Raw genomic sequence first — 13850 nt, 5'->3', positions numbered from 1 at the left:
CTGAAGCTATAGGACTTAAGGGACATTGCTTTGTTCTTGCATTGGGTCTATGTTGAGCGACCTTTCCCAAATGCAGTCCCACTCTGCCTTTAGGGCCAGTTCACTCCAGACACATTTCCGTTGAGTTTGGTGTGCTTTTTTTCTGCACAAAATACACAGTGTTTTCCATGTATTCCAATGGCTCTAGTTGGCACCATGCAGTCAGTTTCTGCACCGGAAGCTGACCGGAAACTGACTGCATGGTGTGAACTAGAGCCATTGGAATACATGGAAAACACTGTGCATGCATTTTTAGTGCAGAAAAAATGCACATGATACTATACGGAACTGCATCTGGTGTGAACTGACCCTTAACCACTTGACAACCGCCGCACGACGATATATGCATCAATAGAATGGCACGGCTGGGCATAAGGGCGTACAGGTAGGTCCCCTTTAAGATGCAAGCTGTGGGTCGCGCGCGCTGCCGCCGGACTGTTCGACACGGTTGGGAGCTCCGTGACTGCGCCCGTGGACCCGATCGCCGCCGGTGTCCCGCAATCGCGTCACAGAGCCGAAGAACGGGGAGAGGCAAGTGTAAACAAACATCTCCCTGTTCTTCCTAGTGACACTGTCAGTGATCGTCTGTTCCCTCTCAACGGGAACAGCGATCAGTGACGTGCCACGCCCCCCTAACAGTTATCACTCCCTAGATCACACTTAACACCTTCGGCGCCCCTACAGATTAACCCCTTCATTGCCAGTGTCATTTTTACAGTAATCAGTGCCTTTTTATAGAACTGATCGCTGTAAAAATTACAATGGTCCCAAAATGGTGTCAAAAGTGTCCGATGTGTCCGCCATAATGTCACAGTCACGAATCGCTGATCGCCGCCATTACTAGTAAAAAAATAAAAATATTAATAAAAATGCCATAAAACGACCCCCTATTTTGTAGACGCTATAACTTTTGCTCAAACCAATCAATAAACGCTTATTGAGTTTTTGTTTTTTTTCTCCAAAAATATGTAGAAGAATACATATCGGCCTAAACTAAGTAGGGCTGCAACTAACGATTATTTTCATAATCGATTAGTTGGCCGATTATTGTTTCGATTAATCGATTATTCGGATAATAGCCTTAAACAAAAAAAAAAATGCATTTTTAGTGGGCCAATTTGTTGTTGGGAGATTACAAAACACAAATTGCAGCAAAAACACATTACATGCTTTTCTGCAGCTTCTCCATTGAAGTATATTGAACCAAAAAAAAAAATGGCACTGTTTTGCGTTAAAAAGTCCTTCCCTTTCCAAATACGCAGCAGCCGGAAAAAAAAATCATGCATGTGAACGTGTCCCATAGGAAAACATGTAAATGAACTGTAGCGTGTTTCTGCAAAAAGCACCAAAAAACAGAGGTGTGACCCCGGCCTGAGATGTTTAGTAACATAATGGGGTTAAAAAAAAAAGGAAAAAATGAGCAAATAATCGCTACTGTAAGGGGTTCATTTTTTTACTGTGGGACAGTGAAAGTAATATTTACAGTAGAAATTAGCTTTTTTTACTATAAAGGGCTAATTGTAGTTGTTTTAACCCCATTATTTTACTGGCCGATTAATCGATTATGAAAATTGTAATCGATTAATTTCATAATCGATTAGTTGTTTCGGCCCTAAAACTAAGTAATTTATTGACGTCCTTTTTTCCCCACAAATAGAGCTTTCTTTTGGTGGTATTTGATCACCTGCGGTTTTTATTTTTTGCGCTATAAACAAAAATAGAGCGACAATTTAAAAAAAAAAAATATATTTTTTTTACTTTTTGCACAAATAAATATCCCCCCAATACATACATTTATTTTTGGGGGGATATTTATTCGTGCAAAAAGTAAAAAAAATAGATATTTTTTTTTAAATTGTCGCTCTATTTTTGTTTTATAGCGCAAAAAATTAAAACCGCAGGTGATCAAATACCACCAAAAGAAAGCTCTATTTGTGGGGAAAAAAGGACGTCAATTTTGTTTGGGAGCCACGTCGCACGACCGCGCAATTGGCAGTTAAAGTGACGCAGTGCCTAATCGCAAAAAGTGGCCTGGTTTTTGATCAGCGAAATGGTCCGGGGCTTAAAGAGTAACTTCAACCTACCGAACACTTGTCTTTGTCTCAAAGGACTTTTTTATATCGTTTATTTTTTCCTGCAAATGTGTAAGATATAGGGGTAGAGGAGGCAGGAGAGAGGACCTTTCTAAAATAAAAGTAAAAGTTAAAGCAGAGCTAAATACAAAACCTTTTTATTTATTTTTTGGATAGCGTAAGGGGGGGGGGGGGGTATATGTAATTTTCTTGCCATCTGCATTCTGTTGGTGAGATTTTCGCTCACTTTCTGTCACATAGCCAAAAAAGGCAATGAGAGGAAATGCCTCCAAAGTAAGGGAAACCCTGTTTCCAACCTATCCAAAACTGAGCTTATAACATTTCCTTGCCCATGTGCCCCTTCCCACAACCATCAACCCATTCCCACATGCCAGGGTTGCTAGGTGCTATCCTGGACTCTTAGGCTGCGCATCTTCACCGGTCTCACGATTCGATGCGATTACGATTATCAAGGCCACGATTCGATTAGATTCCGCGATGCATCACGATGCATCACAAGTGTGCATGGCTTTCATAAAAAAAAAAATTGAAGTACTCCAAAACAACACACAATAACACTTCCTGCATGTAGCAAAGTCTAAACACAGCAGACATGCTACAGGAGATGGTCAGAGACTGCAGACATGCTACAGGAGATGGTGGGTCCTGCTGACCACTGACCTGTGGGTCCTGCTGACCACTGACCTGTGGGTCCTGCTGACCACACTGACCTGTGGGTCCTGCTGACCACACTGACCTGTGGGTCCTGCTGGCCACACTGACCTGTGGGTCCTGCTGGCCACACTGACCTGTGGGTCCTGCTGGCCACACTGACCTGTGGGTCCTGCTGGCCACACTGACATGTGGGTCCTGCTGGCCACACTGACATGTGGATCCTGCTGGCCACACTGACCTGTGGGTCCTATTGGCAGCTGGCTGTGAACCTGTGGGTACTGCTGGGAGCGGACAATAGCCTATGGGTCCTGCTGGGAGCCAACCATGGCATGTGGGTCCTCCTGGCAGCGGTGCGCCCAGGCCAGCCACGTCACGTACCCCAGGATTTATGGAAGATAATAAAACACAGTGGCCCGGATTCAAGTAGATTTGCGCATTTTTTACGGCAGCGCAGGGCAAATTTACTGCGCTGCCCTTGATTCACGGAGCAGTAGCTCCGTAAATTGCGTGGGCGTGCCGGCAAAATGCCCGGCGTAAGCGCGCGCAATTTAAATGATCCCGTAGGGGGCGGGAATCATTTAAATTAGGCGCGTTCCCGCGCCGAGCATAGAGCGCATGCTCCGTCGGGAAACTTTCCCGACGTGCATTGTCGCAAGGACGTCATTTGCTTCAAAGTGAACGTGAATGGCGTCCAGCGCCATTCACGATTCACTTACGCAAACTACGTAACTTTCAAATTTCGCGACGCGGGAACGACGGGTATACGTAACATTGGCTGCCCCTGCTAATAGGGGCAGCCTTGCGCGAAAACCGCCGTACGGAAACGACGTAAATTGCGTACGCAGGGCTCGCGCAGCGTTGTGAATCGGCGTTAGTATGCAATTTGCATACTATACGCTGAGCACAACGGGAACGCCACCTAGCGGCCATCGCAAGAATGCAGCCTAAGATATGCGGGCATAAGAGCCTTATGCCGCGCATATCTTAGGCTGCAGTCGGCGTAACAAGATTCCTGAATCAGGAGCATTCGTTACGCCGGGGCAAGTAAGCAATTGCGCTGTGTAACTTATGGTTACACAGGCGCAATTGCTTCTTGAATCCAGGCCAGTGTCCCAAGACCGGTAGAAAATTAAAAAAAGGTAAAAAAAAAAAAAATAGTACCTCCTGGGACATGCAGAAGGTAAAGGACCTGCCATAGGTAATTTAAAAAAAAACAGTACCCTAGGACCAGAACAACCACACAAATTATAATCTGAGCACAATATACTTTAGACCTTCTAACCATCATATAGATCTATATAGGGCATGTTTGATTGGATACAGATTGATTGGTTCGTTTACGTAGGCCCTCATAATTACATAGTTTTGATTAATCTAAAATTGTATAAAAACAGTACAGTTGAATTGCAAAAATGTATGGAGCATCCTATCTAAGTAATAAACCAATAGTGGGGATTGGAGGAGGCTGCTGTGACCAGAAAGCTGTTTGCAGGAGAAAAGTGCTCTAATATTCAGGGATCCTGGAGGCTGGCTTACTGGACAGAAGAACAATAGTCTCAAGTATCAGGATTGTTTTGCAATTTACCCACACTTGCCACACTATTTTCCCAGTAATACTCCTTTATTTCTTGATTCCCCTACCGTTTTTTCCTGTGGCAGAGGCAGGCAATGGAACTAGGTTGTAGCACAGAGGCAGGCTCTGCTCTGCTGCGCGCTTCTCATTAGACTGACTTCTCCACCCCCGGGAGCAGGGAGCTTGAGCACACTGCCAGGGACTACAACTCCCATAAACAACCGTGCCAGTGGCCGTCACTGACTCACACGTTGTCGCATCACCTGACTGACTTAGGGGGCCCTACGCAGCTTTCGTAGACTGCGTATAGGGCGGATCGGCCCTGCATAGGAGAGAGGCGGGCCAGGCAGTCACATGGCGCTGTAAAAAAAAAGGTACCATAGAACGGAGCGCTCTCCCGGGAGGGGCAGGGATGGGGGCGGGGCTAGGCATTGATTATCACAGTCGCATGCATCGGTGCCACCCGAATCGCGATGCAGCGATTTAAATTTGACACCCCTACTGGACTCTGAACTCTCCTTTCAGCCCCACATCCAATCACTGTCCAAAGCTTGCTGCCTCAACCTATGCAACATGTCCAAAATACGTCCCTTCGTAACCAATGAAAACACAAAGCTCCTAATTCACTCGCTGGTCATCTCTCGCCTTGACTACTACAACTTCCTCATCGTTGGCTTACCTTTTAAATAGGTTATCCCCTACTCAGTCCATCATGAGTGCTGCTACCAGACCCATCCACCTTATAAACCGCTCAGCGTCTGCTACCCCTCTCTCCCAATCCCTCTATTGGCTTCTGCTCACCCAACTACTTAAATTCAAAATACAAACAATAACTTACAAAGCCATCCATAAGTTGGCCCTTCAGCTATATCACTAACCTAGTCTCAAAATACAACCAAATCGTCCTCTTCGTTCCTCCCAAGACTTCCTGCTCTCTAGCTCCCTCATCACCTTCTTCCATATTCTGCTTTAGGACTTCTCCCAAGCCTCTCCCATTCTTTGGAAATCCCTACCCCAATCTGTCCGACCATCTCCATATCCACTTTTAGGCGATCCCTTAAAACTTTTCTCTTCAGAGAAGCCTATCCTGTCTCCACTTAAAGCGGGGGTTCACCCTTTCGGCAACTCGTGACGCGCTGTTTGCGACGGTCGGAAGACTGTCAATCAATTAGAAACGCCCAGTCCCGCAGAAGACATACCCGGAAGCGGCGGTGAAAATACGGTATGTACGGGGATAAAAAAACAGCCGATTGTCATTCTGACAACTCGGCTGAATCTAATGTTACATTTTTTTTTTTTGGGGTGAACACCTGCTTTAACAACTGTACTTTCAGTTTCTTCATCAGCTCATCCCTCACATTTTAAAAAAAGGAGGTACAGCGCAAAAACTAGTGATGATTGATGGTGAGAGCCTAATGAATAAACATAGGTGTACAAATAAACACAAAAAAATGTATGAAAAAATATAAAAAAGTGGCCTGAATTCACAGGCAATCAAAGGTCCGTGCTATAATATAGACGAATATGGTTAATAAAGTCCAAACATAGCAAGTGAGAAACAGTGAATAATTGGAAGTCCAAAGAATGAAAACTCCAATGTGAATCAGGTGAATCGCTGATATAATATTCAAGATGTGACATCAGAAAAGATCCATGCGATCTATCCACCAGAAAACACCCAAGTGATAAAGTGTTGTAGTCTGCTTACCAGAGCTAATGATCACTACAGCGATCAGTATGGGCACAGGATATATTTAAAGTCTCCCAACAAGACTGAGGGGAATCCGGGTCCTAGATCATGGATGTTGCCTTCATATGTGTCTCAGAAGGGAGAAAAAATAAAATCCCCATAGTGTAATATTGCTACAAACAGCGATATTTATTTAAAAAATATTGCACTTACAGAAAGGCTGGCAATGCGCACATTGAAATAAGGCATCCGCCTGTATAAACGAATGGCGTCTTCTCCTCGTGTCCTCCCGCTGTCTCTGCTTGCTGTGTGAGACGTGATGGCGTCGAGACGCAAGCCACACCTATGCGTTTCGTCACAAGATGACGTCGTCGGGGATTGGCTCCCTCACATTTATTACCTTTTGTATCACTTGACCCTCCCAACTAGATTGGAAGCTCTAACGAGCAGGGCCCTCTGATTCATCCTGTATTGTAACTGTACTGTTTGCCCTAACATTGTAAAGCTCTACGCAAACTGTTGGCGCTATATAAATCCTGTATATTATTAATAATAACATGACCACTATAGAGAGTGAATCTCCCTAGTGGGGATAGCAATAAAAACCTGACAGTGTTGTTATCCCTCTCCACTCTTTCCAATAACTGAAATTTGCCTTCAGTTATACTTTAAACAGCTCTTAACCCTAGAAAAAAATAAGTCCGCAGCTACAAATACTGTAGGTACTGACTTTTGCTAATAGAACACTCACCTGTTCAGGGATCCAGTGCAGTCCTCACCTGAGCCGGCTCTTGGGCCATGTTTGGGTCCAGGCGCCAGCATTCTTTTGGGGAGCCTGCAGTGGCTGGTTGTGGCTGCACAGCCAGCTCCCCACTGTGCATGCCCCAGCCATGCTGCACTTTAATGGGACAGCAGCTTTTAGGGACCTGTGACACGTCCCAGAAGGCTGTGGGGGGCGAACTTTCGTTTAGATTGCCACTGCATTCTGACCTGAAAGTGGGAGCAGGTACCTGTCAATGCCAGGTACCCACCCCCCAAAAAATATGAAATGCCACAATATAAACCTTATTCAGAGTGTTTTCTTTCTGGTGCTTCATTCCTCTGTTACCAGCCTGAGTCGCTTCCCTTCCTGACGCATGAGATACATTTTGTGGTGGGTAGGGAGCTCAGCACACAGCTCGTCTATTCAGAACACAGCTCTGTATCATTCCTTCACCCTTGTGTGCTGTGTGAACGGAGGTGTGCTTTTTCTCCAATTAGCTCTCGCACACTGTAACTGCAGCTCTTTACCCCCTTCTCTGTGCTTCTGACAGATAGAAAAGGATTTTAACACTATTCTGCCCTTTTGAAAGGGGTGTAGGGAAGATAAGACCGCATATAAACAAGTAAAAGCTATGTAGGAGGATTTGTTTCATCTCTGTGTATTATCTGAGGCTGTTCACTTCACTGGGTATATGAGGGTTTACAACTGCTTTAAAGAGGAGGAGACAGGTAAACCAAACTTACCTTTCTGGGTGAAGTTCCGCTTTAGCAATAGAGACAGACTAATGTAGGTGTTCATTGTTTTGACACATTGCTGATGGGAAAACAAGAAAAAAAATGTATGAGCGTTTAGCATTGTCGCAATTGTACCCATGCTAGCTATTAGAATAATTTCTAACCGTCTCTAATGTTTTCCTTTCTCAGTTGGCCCCCTTAGTGTTAATATTGGCCTATGAGTAATTGTTAATATAGGAATATCAGTAATTACGAGTCTGCATGAATAAATACCTGACACTGCATTAGTAGGATTTTTTAAAAGAATCTCAACCTTTTGTCATTACAAAGTGGGCTGTGAGTTTCAGGCCAGGTTCCAGCTTGTCATATACATAATTGCACATGCATTAAACGTATGTTATGTTAAGGCAATCCTTTCATTTTTTTTAATGGATTTCCAGCATAACCCAGTGCAGTCAAAGCTGCTCCTGACCTTTTTGTTCATGAATGCAGTGCAAAGTAGTGCATTTGTGACACTGCAGTGCAGGTGTGTTGCCTAGCATGTTGAGGTACCATTTAAAATAAATGGAAACTTGGGTACGATGGCGTCAACCCTTTCTCAGTTCAATTAGTTTGTTTAGGTGGAGATAACGTTGCCAGCCGTCAGCAGCTATATACAACTTTTTACAACAGGGGAACCCTTGAAATAATTTTAACATCTCAGTAGGAGTTCCCCAAAACCAGGGGTTGACAATTTTGCTTGGAATCTAGGAGCCAGAAAACGCGCCCCGTCCCGACGAGCTTGCGCGCAGAAGCGAACACATACGTGAGCAGCGCCCGCATATGTAAACGGTGTTCAAACCACACATGTGAGGTATCGCCGCGTTTGGTAGAGCGAGAGCAATAATTCTAGCCCTAGACCTCCTCTGTAACTCAAAACATGCAACCTGTAGATTTTTTTTAAACGTCACCTATGAAGATTTTAAAGGGTAAAAGTTTGTCGGCATTCCACGAGCGGACGCAATTTTGAAGCGTGACATGTTGGGTATCAATTTACTCGGCGTAACATTATCTTTCATAATATAAAAAAAAAAATGGGGATAACTTTACTGTTGTCTTATTTTTTAATTAAAAAAAGTGTAATTTTTTCACAAAAGTGCGCTTGTAAGACCGCTGCGCAAATACGGCGTGACAAAATATTGCAATGATCGCCATTTTATTCTCTAGGGTGTTAGGATAAAAAATATATATAATGTTTGGGGGTTCTAATTAGAGGGAAGAAGATGGCAGTGAAAATAGTGAAAAATTACATTAGAATTGCTGTTTAACTTGTAATGCTTAACTTGTAATACCAACGGCCACCACCAGATGGCGCCAGCTCACATCTGGTGGTAATAACTTGTAATACCAACGGCTCACCACCAGATGGCCCCAGCTCACAAAAAAAAAAAAATATTATTTTTTTTTTTTTGTGCCCCCCTTCCAAGCCAAGTCGCCAGGACCCTATTTCTAGTCGCCATGGCGACCTGGCGCCCAGGATTTGTCGATCCCTGCCCAAAACCAACTCATTAAGGGTCAGTGGGAAAATGCACCTTACATTGGTGACTAGTGGGAAGAATGACCTTGTAGTGGTGGTCAAAGTACCGCCCTTACATACAACTAAAGTAATGGGTGCCAATTAGCCAGTGGTGGTTGCTCTGGAAACCTGCAATCACCATAAAATAGGATCTCAGTTACCCATTTTAAATAAGAGGAACCAGAAGCAATCTTTGGAGGAACCCTAAAGTTCCACAAATCTCTTATTGAGAATTGCTGGTCTGCAGGCATCAAGCAGTTCTTTTTACATGGTAAATACTCAAATTGGAACGTTTGTTGTAGAATAGATCATAAGGTGAGAGGCTGCTCAGTGTCGGACATTTTCCAGATACAGGCAAGGAAGTCCAGAAAGTAAAACTCTAGGTAATGGCCAAACAAAGATGGATTTATCCTTATACTGTAGAAGTACCGGTACTTCGTTTTTTTTTCTAGGACATTAAAAATGGTCGTGTGTACGCGGCATAAGGACCTGTTTTTGCTGTCATGCATTTTTACTTGCATTATTTTAAGTGACGTTTTTTTTTATTTGCATATTAGTGTGTTTTACTTGTGTTTTCATGCTCTGTGAATTTTTGTTGTTATCCAATGAAGATGCTTTTCCTATAGTGACATCATGAGAAAATGTGCTTCCTGTTTTTAGGTGTATGGAGTTGAGGAAACATGGCCGATTTTTACACTGCTGCAAAAACTGTCACAGTGTTCATGCAGCTGAGCACATGGCAGGCATCTAGGGAGGGTAACTAACCATGGGATAAGAAACTGTCATGTGCTCACCCACAAGTTGAAATGCGCGCTATGTGCATTGAAACAGTTCATAGCTTTTAATGGGCCAGAAAAGGCTAATAAATGCATGTAAAATTGGACATGCTCCATTTTTTACAATGCAGCACACAGATGTGAACTTCCTTCATTACACTCAATGTATTTTTAAGACTCATGCATTTTCCCGGGGGATAGGCTATCCCCCGGGGCGTGAGGCAACATTTCCATCTTGAGGTGTTTATAGCCAAAAACCTTTTGGTTATCCAGCACTGGACGGCTTACTCTGGCTACCCTATTTGGATGTAACTCCTACTGTGGTTCTGCTCCCTGTTTCCCGTCCCAGTTTTGTATGTTTTTCTGGTTGTTAACTAGATTTACTCCCGATAAAGGTCATGATGCGACCATGATCTCACATAGAGGAATTTTCTTGTGTTTGGCATTCCACGCTCCTCTTTAAACTACGTATAAATGACTGATGGTACACCTGCGATTATAAGCGACCTGTGGTGCACGGGATGGCTAAAGACCATATTGATAAATGAAATATTTAATGTTCTACTGCAAAAATACTCCTACCTCGTCCTGAGGAAGCCAAAAGGCGAAACGCCTAGACGAGAGGATATTTTCAACCCTATTACATATTCTATATGTTTTTTTATATATCAATTGTACTTTTTGTAATAAATATATTTTTTTTCGAAATTCTGTTGTTCCTGTCTTGCCTCTAAAGTCCGCCCAATCCCTGCCCCCCAGCAGTAATTTTCCTCTATGCAGCCAGACTCAGTGGAGGGAGATTTCTGCAGCATATTTGGCAAGTACAGAATAACAGTATATTTAAAATAATATGAAAAGTGGTTGGAGGGAAGCTTCAGAATGACAAAGATGTTTTATTACAAATTATGTGAGCAGACTGCAGTTCCTGTTTAAAAGCGCTCAGGTGTTAACCAGGCCTAAACTATGACTTCCTGTGGTTGTTTGCTCCATCTAGTGGTCAAAATTATTTTCTGATGGATGTATTTTTCATTTTGGACACTAACAAATGTTTAGGCTTTAGAACCACTTTAGTTAGTTTGTAAAGGTGCTCTAAGGGTCTGTTAAATATACATCAGTTTGCGCTCCTGTCTTCAGTTCAAATCCGTTTACAGCAGTTTTTGTATCTTTTTTTTTTTTTTTTAAGATACTAGTCATAGCTGACAACAGTATAAACACAAAATGTTTCTTGCCTAAAAATGGACATAAAGGAAGCAGACGCTACATTTACATTTTATGTGTATGCCCACAAAAACAGAAAAGGCGCAGACTTTTTCCTTCTTTTTTTTTTTTTTTTTTTGCAAGCGTAAACTGTCTTCAATGTAAAACGGATGTATGTCTGTTTACATCCGCCCGCCCATAGACAAACATTGTGGTTCAGTCTGGATCCATCTTAAAGCGGGGGTTCACCCGAAAACAAATTTTTAACATTAGATTGAGGCTAATTACGGGAAGCAGAATCGGGTGTTTTTTTTTTAAATCAATGCAGTACTTACCGTTTTAGAGAGCGATGTTCTCCGCAGCTTCAGGGTATGGTCTTCGTGACTGGGCGTTCCTATTTGATTGACAGCCCTCCGACCGTCGCATACAGCGCGTCACGAGTTGCCGAACGTCGGTGCGGCTCTATACGGCACCTGCGCACCGACGTTTGGCTACTTTCGGCAACTCGTGACGCGCTGTATGCGACTGTCGGAAGGCTGTCAATCAAATAGGAACGCCCAGTCCCGAAGACCATACCCGGAAGCGGCGGAGAACATCTATCTCTAAAATGGTAAGTACTGCATTGATTTAAAAAAAAAAAACACCCGAGTGTGCTTCCCACAATTAGCCTCAATCTAATGTTAAAAATTAATTTTTCGGGTGAACCCCCGCTTTAAAAACAGACAGACAGATCCAGACTGTGTACCTGTGTGAAAGAGCCCTTGCTTTTCCCTGGTCTCTGACTATCTCCTGTTGTATATCCTGGAGAATGTCAACAGCCTCTTACTGTCTCCTGTTGCATATCTGCAATCTCTGCTTATCTCTTGCAGCATATGTCTAGTCCAGGGGTCTCTAACTGGTGGCCCCCCAGCTCTTGCAAAACTACAAGTCCCATGAGGCATTGCAAGGCTGACAGTTACAAGCATGACTTCCACAGGCAAAGGCATGATGGGACTTGTAGTTTTGCAACAGCTGGAGGGCCACCAGTTTGAGACCCATGGTCTATAGCAGGGGTCTCCAAACTTTTCAAACAAAGGGCCAGTTTATTTTCCTTCAGACTTTAGGGGGGCCGGATTGGCCAACAGGGGCAGAAAATGTAATGGGCCCATCATCAGTGAGAATAAATATGGCCTCAGGGTTGGTGGTCAATAGAAGTGGTGCCCCTATTAGTAGGAGGAATAGTATCCCATCATTGGTATCCATAGAAGAAAAAATGCCCCATGGTTGGTGTGAGCGGGAGGAATAGTGCCCCAAGGGCCGGATAAAGGCTACCAAAGGGCCACATCTGGCCCTGGGGCCGCAGTTTGGAGACCCCTGGTCTATAGTCTCAAACTAGCCTCCTACAGCATGCCCACTGTGTCAGGCCACTTCTATAGTCTGCAGTCTCTGGTAAAAGCATGTATCATGTTTTTATAGGATTACATATAAATATAATGTGTGGTTCCTTGGTGAGATCAGGGACTGTACCTGAGCCCCTACATGTCTAGCAAATTGACCCCCTCTGATCTAGACAGATCACAAGAAGTTTGCAATGGTTTTCAGCAGTGGAGTAGGTTCAAAGGCATTTTTTCTACATTTGTAATTGTGTATGCTGTTTATTTACCTTTTACATTTTTGTACTGCAGTTAAAAACGTATCTGCACCTGAAAAAACTCTTCTGCAGTCCAGTCCTTATAATTTTCCTAATTCATGTAATATATTTAAGTACATTTTAGAGGTGAGCATAAGAAAATTACACACATGTCATGTAGAAGACCTGAGTCTGTAAAGCGTATATTGAATAGAAGCAAGGGCACCTTACACTCTGACACTAATGTGTGGAGAAGCAACCTGTTTTTTTATTTATTTTTCTTAGATCTCTCATGACCCTCCCTGCCTGTTCATTTGGTATACCTATATTAAGTCACTGCTTTATTGACTGTATTTTTTATTTATTTTGCCTTATTGGCTTTTTCAGTGATCTCATGTCTGCTGTTTGATGTCCTTCTTTTTGTGTGCACTAGTTGTCATATGTTCATGTTGCTAAATATAAAGGGCAATGCACAAAGGAATTCTGGTAGCCAAATGCGTCGCGTGTCACATCCTCGGGAGATGCTTGTTTGTATAGGTTAGGGGAGGTGTACAGATGTGATTATAATTTGTATCATTTGTAGATTTGCCCTGTGACTTTCTATTGTCCATGAAGGCTTTACAATTAGCATGTATAGTGTGGTTCTTCACTAAAGCTTGCTGGAGAGGGAGCGACGAGGGAAGCAAAAGGGACATCATCGTCTTTGCCTGCCTATCAGTTATTAGAGCAGAATGTGTAACCGGACACACAATTTACCATTCATTGGCTGTTTAAAGAAAGACATTTCATGGGAGGATTGGACAAGGAGCTGCGTCAATTTGCTGTTGGTCTCCAAGGCACTGATGATGCTGCCTTCACAATCTGGCTAACGTCACTGCTCCATCACCCATCCTGGGTGTGGGCTTGTTGCTCTCTCCCCCTTTTCTCTCCTCCTTTTTTTCTCTCCTTCCTTTTTTCTCTGTCTGTTTTATTTTGTTCTTAGATAGCTTGTATATTTCTCACTCTGCCTCCTGCTCAATGCTAACAGCATGATATTTTGCAATCATTTAGGAGAATACAAGAAGGACGAACTCCTGGAAGCAGCCAGGTGAGTGCTCTTTAAATCTCTAATGCTTTCAGGGCAGTGATGGAAGGGAGGGGGGAGGGGGGTGATGATGATGTGGGGTA

The 13850-nt window shown here is 43.4% G+C and overlaps 1 protein-coding gene across 2 annotated transcripts in view; it reads left to right on the top strand.

The window, feature by feature from the left end:
• The window catches only part of TNKS (tankyrase), a 239785-nt gene that overhangs the window by 93076 nt on the left and 132859 nt on the right, over positions 1 to 13850 (top strand). For both annotated transcript variants that reach the window (XM_040325353.1, XM_040325352.1), the window contains exon 4: positions 13734 to 13770. In XM_040325353.1, the coding sequence (XP_040181287.1) occupies positions 13734 to 13770 (37 nt within the window). The remainder of the gene's footprint in view (positions 1 to 13733; positions 13771 to 13850) is intronic.

Source organism: Rana temporaria, chromosome 1 (genome assembly GCF_905171775.1).
Source record: "Rana temporaria chromosome 1, aRanTem1.1, whole genome shotgun sequence".
Lineage (NCBI taxonomy): Eukaryota > Metazoa > Chordata > Amphibia > Anura > Ranidae > Rana > Rana temporaria.
This window is presented reverse-complemented; position numbering and strand designations above follow the sequence as displayed.